Source organism: Hippoglossus hippoglossus, chromosome 18 (assembly GCF_009819705.1).
Source record: "Hippoglossus hippoglossus isolate fHipHip1 chromosome 18, fHipHip1.pri, whole genome shotgun sequence".
Taxonomy (NCBI): Eukaryota; Metazoa; Chordata; class Actinopteri; order Pleuronectiformes; family Pleuronectidae; genus Hippoglossus; species Hippoglossus hippoglossus.
In genome coordinates, this window is record NC_047168.1 from 12804191 (window position 1) to 12812803 (window position 8613).

Here is an 8613-nt window from a genome sequence, read left to right on the forward strand (position 1 = left end):
GGAGCCAATGAGCCAGTTGTTGGATTTCTTTTGTTAAATCAACTTTTCTGACCTTCAACCAGCAGCTTGATTAAAGTTATTCCAGTGAATCACAAACAATTTAGTCACATGCCCTGAAAACGATAACATCACATCCGGCTCAAACAGGCGAAGCACTCAAACGTCACAGCCGGTCTTAAAGGTTTATCCACTCACATGTTACATCAGGTGTGAACGTGTTAAACAAAGACAACCTGCTGCCGTCACGAGGTCTGTTGGTGCGTCTGCTTCTTGTTGTGAGTTGCTCGGTGGTTAGTGAGATGCTGCAGGAGCCTGAAGCTCCGCCCACAGAGCTCACACTTGAACGGCCTCTCTCCCGTGTGGATGCGCATGTGTTTCGTGAGGTTGCTCCTGTGGTTGAACTGCTTCCCGCACTGTTTGCAGTCGTATGGCTTCTGTCCGGAGTGGATCAGCTGGTGCTTCTTCAGGTTCACGGCCTGGGTGAAGCACTTGCCGCACTGCGAGCAGCGGTGCGGCTTCTCAGCCGTCTCCTTGCACTCGTGATCAGTCAGCTCCGGCAGACCCTTGAATTCCTGCCCGCACAGGGAGCAGCGCAGCGGTTTGTCCGCGTGGACGGACTGGTGTGTTTTCAGAGTGGACAGACGGGCGTATCCTTTCCCGCACTGGTCGCACGTGAACGGTTTCTCGCCCGTGTGGCTGCGCTGGTGGATGATCAGGTGCTGCAGCAGGCGGCAGCTCTTGCCGCAGTGCGAGCAGCTGTACGGCTTCTCTCCGGAGTGAATCATCTGGTGCTTCCTCAGGTTGTTCCGGTCGCTGAAGGCCTTCGGACACATGGTGCACTTGAAGGGCTTCTCTCCCGTGTGTGTGAGGTGGTGCACCGCCAGCGAAACGTGGATTCTGAACCTCTTCGAGCACAGCGAGCACTGGTACGGCTTCTCCCCCGTGTGGAGACGCTCGTGCTGCTTCAGCTTCGACACCAGCTTGAAGCTCTTGGCGCAGAAGCTGCAGCTGAACGGCCTCTCATCAGAGTGACTGACCATGTGTTTTCTGAGATCTCCTCTTCTGGCGAACGTCTTGCCACACTGCTCACATGTGAACGTTTTCTCCCGGGTGTGGATCAGCTGGTGCTCCCTCAGAGTTCCTTCTCTCCCAAACTGCTTCCCACAGATGGTGCAGCTGAAGGATTTCTCTCCGCTGTGGGTGAGCAGGTGCTGCCGCAGGGTTTGCAGCAAGTAGAAGCTCTTGCTGCACTGTGAGCAGCTGTGACATCTTTCTCGCCGAGCATCTTTTCCCTCCTGGTTTTCTTTGTGAGCTTTCTCATGAAGCCCCAAGTGTTGCTTAGTCCGAAACGTCCGGCTGCATTTGCTGCATGGAAACGTCTCCGGCTGCGTCTCTTCTGAGCGAATCGGCGTTCGGACCAACACGCTGCAATGATGCCGCTGGTGTCTGAGGACGTTGCGTCTCCCTGCGAAGGATTTCCCACAATCCTTGCAGCGGTGCGACCGTGGTTCAGACGCACTTTCTTGCAGGTTCTTCTCTGTTTGTTTTAATTTGTAGAGGAAACAGGAGGAGTGGTAGATTTAAAAGAGAGAGAGAAGAAGTAGTAAAGTTAGAAATCACAGGTCCTGTCCAACGCTGATGAAGGAGAGAAACAAGAACAAACAAGAAAACAAAAAGCTCCTTATTTCTTATTTATCGCATTTAGACCTGATGTGACATCTGTGTGTATAAGATCAGGTGCAACATTTGCATGCTTCTCCCTTTGTGGGAAAGGCAAAATGCATTATGGGAAATGTAGTTTGTTAATGTTCTGTTCTCGACCTGTAAAAAAGTTTTTAAAGTGGCTGACAACCTGAGCAATGGGAACGATATTGAAGCAGATTACAAAACCAGGATGAAAAGAAGAATGAGGAACATTCAGATGATGTTCCTGCCGACCAGGTCTCAGTCTGTGAGAAACATATTTGAGGAGAAAGAAAAAGGGGGGATTTTTTATCGATTTTCAAAAACGTTCATGAACTTTAGGTAAAATAAAAATGATTTACAGTGAAAGCCGAATGTTTAGTCGATTAAATGTCTGCAGTTTTTTGTTTACTAAAAAACAAATAAATGAAAAGTACTGGGCAGAAGTCAGAGGGTTATAGAAAAGTGTGGATTAGACAGTTCTGAAAACCCGATACATATACAGTATTTTTGATTTGAACAATTTTCTGTTGAATAAAAACCCCAAATAAAACAAGAATATATTGTTTACCTCCACAGCCAGTGTCCACGTCTCCAGTGTCCTGTTGCTCTGGTGTGGTGATGTTTGCTGATGAGACATTTCTCTGATCTGAGCAGCCTGCTTCCTCCTGACGAGCCTCCAAATCGCTCAGCTCAGATGATTTCAGAGACTCGGATAGTTTATGGTTCTGTAAGTCTGAGACGCCATCTTCCTGACGCACTGACAGTGTCCCAGCAGCTGCTGTGTGACTCAGCTGGAGTTGGTCGATTTCTCCAGGATTATTTCCCTTTGTGTTTGAGTCTCTGTCATCACACGCTGCGTCTTCTTTGTATAAACTGATCTCTGCACCAAGCTCTGACCGGCGCCACTGTAGCTGCTGATTAGGCTCCAACTTTATTACGTTTATCTTGGCGTCGGCCTTCAGCTGCTCGTCGTCCTCTTCCAACTCGACCTCGATGCTGGGGAAACTCTGCTCTGCGGCCTGATGCTTGATCTGAGCGTTCAGCCCAGAGGTTTGCGTACAGTCGACCAGGCAGACGGAGAGATCCTTCAGAATGAGGACGGACACGTCGTCTGACGACCCTGAAGAAAAGAGGCGGTTCACATAAACATTAAATGACCGAAGCACTTTCAAATTTTCGATATATTGTGCAGACCTAGTTATAGTGGACAAAACATATTTTTTGAAATAAAGACATGGACATCTAAACTAAACATCTATAAACATTTAACAATAATCTGTTAATAATATATATATGAAATATTATATAAAAATTATCAGCAACTGTATATAAAGACAGTCAATGACTGTGGGTTTGGACATAAAACAGTGAACTTCATTGTTCCCTGGCGGCTGCAGGAAGTGAATATGTGTTGTAAGGGCCACTTGTTGGTGGCAGGAGCTGCTCACCCTCTGGTTCCTGCTGTGCAGCTGCTCTCAGGTCAGCCGGAGCCTTCATGCAGTCCTCCAGGTAAACAGACAGCCGCTTGAAGCCCAGCAGCGACAGAGCACCAAGAGAGGCCATGATGATCCGTCACTGGACTCACACCTGAAAGACATCAGCTGTTAACATCACATAATAATAAACTGCACTAACCTGAATAAAATGTTCTATACAAATATAGTTTGATTTGAACTGAACTAACCTGTATAAAAAGGTACTATGCTAATAAAGTTGGATTGATTTTAACTGCACTAACCTGTATGAAGGTAATAAACAAATAAAGTGATTTATTTGAAATGAGCACAGAGGCTAACTTTAGCTGTAGCTAGCTTACGTTCACATTCACCTCCTGCAGTTTGTCGCATTTTGAGTTGTAAACAAATGTAAGATATGATCGTAACTTACGCAGCGGAGTCAGGTGCGGTGCGTTTCCGGGCTAACGTGAAGCTAACCTGCTGCCGGGGGGCGAGTCTGCGGCTCGTTTAGCATAATAAATAAAAACACACTTGTTTGATTATCATCGTTTGAGTTGTAAACGTTGTGTTGTTTGGTTTTAGGGACGTTTCACGTGAGAGAGAGACGCGCTGAGCTGCTGCTGACAAACCAACTCCGGTGTGTTTGAGTCCTACTTCCGGGTTGGCCGGAAACACGTGTTTGTCAACCAATTGGGACGCGTGAGAGTGAAGAGGAGGCGGGATGTTTTAGGCCAATCGTGTTGCCGCTCAGTTCCGGGGAGACGGCACCTCGTGTAGGACAAAATTACGAGAAATACACGTTTTACAAAATTATAAATTAAAAAATCTCCGGGTTCTGTTTTCACTTATTTGTGATCATTAAATTTCCTTTTAACTCATTTTATCAACTGGTCCTCAGTATGATTTATTTTGTTTGATACACATTAAAAAATACTTCATAACCCACACTGTTTAAAATGTATTGTGTATATTTAATCCCTTTCTGGGAACTGTAAGAATGTATTTCGACTTTTACTTGACTGTTCTAATTTCCTGTTTCTTTACATTTCCACGCAACATCTTACAGCAATATTTTAGTTATAAACCGACTACATTAAAATACATTACATCAAAAACACATTACATCAAAAATGTGAACAGTTACAGATTAAAAATCGCTGTGGACTCATGGATGTGCAGCAGCTGCTTCTGGTGAATCATGGACACAACGGTCAAACGGAAATAAATCATCTGTCCGTCAGGGAAACAAATCCACGTGACACAAACATGTGTCTGAGATTATAAAAAAAAATAAAAATAACACGCCTGAAATAGAATCTGAGCCTCTGAAAGAAAAGACACCCTGAGGGTCATCTGGCTGCGGATGAAGACTGCAACAATCACTCTACACACACTGAAGATGGACGTATGCAAGATCTCTTTAAAAAAGACTTTTAATGATGTTGTTGATCATGAATTATTCTGTGACAAATCAACAATATTGAAAAACAATCTATTTCCAGATCTGCACCATAATAGAATTGTTTTTCCTAACGTACAGCTTCTTTGGTATTTGATGGATCGTTGATGTTGACTCCATCGCCACCTACTAGCTCAGCATGTGTTTTTAACTAAACAGGGATATTTTGATAAACGTAGGAAGCATATCTGCAGTAGTGTCGACACGGCCTCAGAGGATTTGTTAAAGTTCCAAATAAAAATCTGGATCTTGTCTATTTAAATGTGTTTATTTTAAAAGGAGACTGTTGACAGTTTAAACATTTAATAGTTTATGTATCTTCAGTATTTAACAAAAGGATGAATTCTGGTAATGTTGCTTAGTTGATAAAAACAATTTGTACAAATTGCTGCTCAAAGAACAGGCTTAATGTAGGTGAACACGTCTCCAGTAGGTGGCAGTATTTGACTGTTTTTATTACTGGAGCCAAAAACAACAATCTCTGTTTTGCACAATTCAGTTAAATGTTGTTTGGTTGTTTCCCTGGATGCCGACTTGTTTTAATGTCGATCGTGCAGATGTTAAAAATAGAATGCAGGATGTGAGACGTGAAAAGAAGAAGCTCTGGTTTGATAAACGTTCACACAAAACATCAAAGAGAAGAGCAACTGCTTTTAAAAGAAAAGGAGTAAATTCTCGTATTAGTATTCAGCCGGAAAACAACGAGGTGTGGCTCAACATTTTGACCTCAATACCACACAGTCCCCTGAGAACGTTTAGCACACACACACGGCTTTCTCGCCCCTGGTGCCCTGGAAGATTACATCCTCCTCCATCCTCTGCAATTTAACACACACACACACACACACACACACACACACACACACACACACACACACACACACACACACACACACACACACACACACACACACACACACACACACACACACACACACACACACACACACACACACACACACACACACACACACTCTTCTGATGGATCATGTTAATGACACGCTTGAGAGACTCATCACCACCACCACTGAGCCCCCCCTCTCACCAGGATGAGGTGTGTGATGAGCAGATCTGTTCCGTCCCTTCAGTGTTTTCTGAATATTTATACAAGTAAAGAAAATACTTTACATACAGTCACCGATCATCTTTACATACAGTCACTCTCTGGATATGTTTGTTCACTGGTTTTCCTCTCCCTCCATTTCCACCTTCCCTCTGATAATTGGCTCCTGATGCATTTTTAATGTGCAGCCACCCAAACCACAGTCGGCCTAATGCTGAGTGCTAGTGTGTGAGTGTGTGTGTGTTTGTGATGGAGAGAAGATGAATGAGGCGAGATGAGATCTCCATAAATTATTTTTGAATATTTCTCACACATCGCTGGTTTTCATGTGAGAGTGAAGAAGAAAGAAGATAAATAACAGAGAAGGCGTTCGTCATATCAACTTCATCTCGTCTTCTTCACACGTAACTGTGTGTGTGTGTGTGTGTGTTTGTTGTCCTTAATCTTCCATTTGATTGTTGTCAAAGCGTATGAGGGTAAAGTATTTATATTCACGTCGTTCAGTTGTTTAACGTCATTGTTGCATATTTTTCTATACACAGGATCATCGGATGTGTTTTGTAATGGCACAGCAAAATAAGGAAATGAAGACGTGCTCAGGCGAATATGTTCGACACACAATCATAAATAGAAGCAGCTTCCAGTCAGATGATCATAAAATCCCAAGGAAAACAATGGTAACAGTGGATATAATTATGCTTGTGTCCACACCCGTTCCGTCACGTTTGTTTGGACGTTGATCTAAAACTAACAAAGATCCATATAAACTGATGAATCCACGTGATCTCAGCTACACATCACTGGTAGTCACAGGTGTGTAGCTTAATTTGTTACCGTACAGCAGCTTGTCAGAAACAAATCTATATCAGAAATCTGTTCCGTGGTCTCCCTGCAAACAAACTCCCTTTCAAAATGTCTTTACTCTCTAAATATGTCCTCATTTTCCACAAGCATCCCCACTTACCAAAATGTCCTCACACGCCAAAAAAACATCCCATTTCAAAATTTGGCCTTTTTTTTTTTTTTTTTTTTTTTAAAATGGTCCTCACACATAACACATCCTTCTGCCAAGTTTGCAAAAATTCCTGTATCATTTTTTTGCGCAATCCTGCAAACACACAAATAAATAATGTCCTTTGTGAAGGTAACACTGTTTCCATATTCCACGTTGTTCTCACCTTTGCAGATATCCTCACTTTCCTCACTCTCCTGAACTTTATAACAACATTGAGACTTTCTAAAATGTCCTCAACTTTCTAAAAAAAGTCCTCATTTTGCAAACCTGTCCTTGCTTTAAGTAAACACCCCCGAGGCGACAGCTTTAATATACAGAAGCATATCAGTGGTTGTTAAATTTACAGTCCGTGAACCGAAAGTCTATTTTACATTTCTGCCCCAACCGGCTCGTAAGGTTTAAAATGACCTTGCAGTCATCCATTCAAATATGAGGATCAGTTCACACAAATTGTCATCTGTCCGTCATTAGTCCAGGTTATACAACTTATACGAGCTTTGTGAATTATCCTGAATAGATGGATGTACTGTATTGATCCCAATTTGGGAAATTATTGTATCACAACAGCAGGTCAAGGGCATTTCACAAAGAGCAAAACAGTAAATACAAGAGACGACAGGAGAGACGTGCAAATTGCAGTATTTGTTATGAAACATTTTTTACACATACAAAAGAGCTGAAAAAAGAAATAAAGTAAATATAAGTTTCTATAAAACCAACATGTCACAGGAAGTCAGCAGGCGAGCTCAAAGCTAGTTCCTGAATAATAATAGTGTTTGTTTCTCTCTTCACATGAAATCATCCGTCTTATAATAAACTGAAAGTGAGAAGAGTCGATTCCCTTGGCGCAGAGCAGAGGTCGAAAGTTCAGCACAGACCAAAATCTCACTGTTTCTACATTGTTATGACACACGGGCCGATGTTTCCAGCCTGGTGCAGATTTCTGAATTTCAGAGGATATTGTGATGTTTGGACACAACACTTGCAGAGATTATCAATAATGAATCAGCTGAAGGGGAAAGACTCGGCAGATGGAAAATGAACTTTTAACATCACGTCTTTCCTCTGAGGACGAGGACGTCACGGTTTATTGCCTCGACCACATTAGATGTGGACGTAACGTTACTTTCGGGAATCAACAGAGATCAGGATCAGATCCGAAAAAACTGGAAACACTGAAAAACTGAGATAATTCTTTTCCATTCAGGCAGAGATCAGAAAGTTTCATGTGCTTTTTAAAACCTTTTTCACTTCATCAACTAAATGAAACAGAATGTAGCGAGTATCACAGCCGGTTGTAAATCTATGCATGGAACCGAAAGAAAGACTTTAAATAGACGGAGTTTACAGACAAGCTGGGAGCTGAACACGGCAGCTAAACACTTCTGTTCTTCTTGTGGCCCGGACCAAATGGATGTGAGCCTAAAGTGGCCCATGTGGTAAATGGGGAAAATGGCCCAAATAGCACAAAACTAATTGGGCCACCTTTGGCTGACATGCGGTATTGCTCTGGCTTACTTGTGTCCAAGATCCGGCAAACAGGAGCGGGCCGCCCAAGTGCCATCTGTCCTCAAGGTAATTGACCCGGAAGTGGGATATGTGGCAGATATGGGCCAAATCTGGACCAAAGCTAGTTTGCTGTGTGGGAAGCCAGACGACCCTCAGGATTTGTATGAGACTAAATTTGGTGGCAATCCATCCAACAAGTTGTTTAGATATTTTGGTTTCAACCAAAGCTTCAGGCCGATCATTCCATGCAGGAAGACTGAAAATGTTTTATTTCCCTGGATCTGGTATTATCTGAGCAACTATTTGTTTCTGCTGCTGTGTGTTTGATAAGTAGAGCAGCTTCCCCGAGGAGGGCGGGGTCCTGAGCTCATGGAGAACAACACAGCTTGTCTCTTTACATTATCCCTGAGTTTCTACAAGGCCA

At 43.1% G+C, this 8613-nt stretch overlaps 1 protein-coding gene across 1 annotated transcript; it reads right to left on the reverse strand.

Moving 5' to 3' along the window:
• Positions 1 to 168: 168 nt before the first annotated feature.
• Positions 169 to 3872, reverse strand: LOC117751856 (zinc finger protein 883-like). Its single transcript, XM_034568851.1, has 4 exons — positions 3574 to 3872; positions 3135 to 3273; positions 2255 to 2806; positions 169 to 1546 (listed from the first exon to the last, which is right to left on the reverse strand). Exons 2-4 carry the CDS (start codon positions 3247 to 3249, stop codon positions 243 to 245), a joined length of 1971 nt encoding a protein of 656 aa, XP_034424742.1. The 5' UTR covers positions 3250 to 3273; positions 3574 to 3872; the 3' UTR covers positions 169 to 242.
• Between the last annotated feature and the right edge of the window lie 4741 nt (positions 3873 to 8613).

What these genes read in the sequence shown, in the direction of transcription:
- LOC117751856 (XM_034568851.1), bottom strand. Translation starts at nt 3,249, where the DNA reads ATGGCCTCTCTTGGTGCTCTGTCGCTGCTGGGCTTCAAGCGGCTGTCT. An exon ending in TGCACAGCAGGAACCAGAGG is followed by an intron (nt 2,807 to 3,134) that starts GTGAGCAGCTCC and finishes TCTTTTCTTCAG; the next exon opens with GGTCGTCAGACGACGTGTCC. An exon ending in CGTGGACACTGGCTGTGGAG is followed by an intron (nt 1,547 to 2,254) that starts GTAAACAATATA and finishes TCTACAAATTAA; the next exon opens with AACAAACAGAGAAGAACCTG.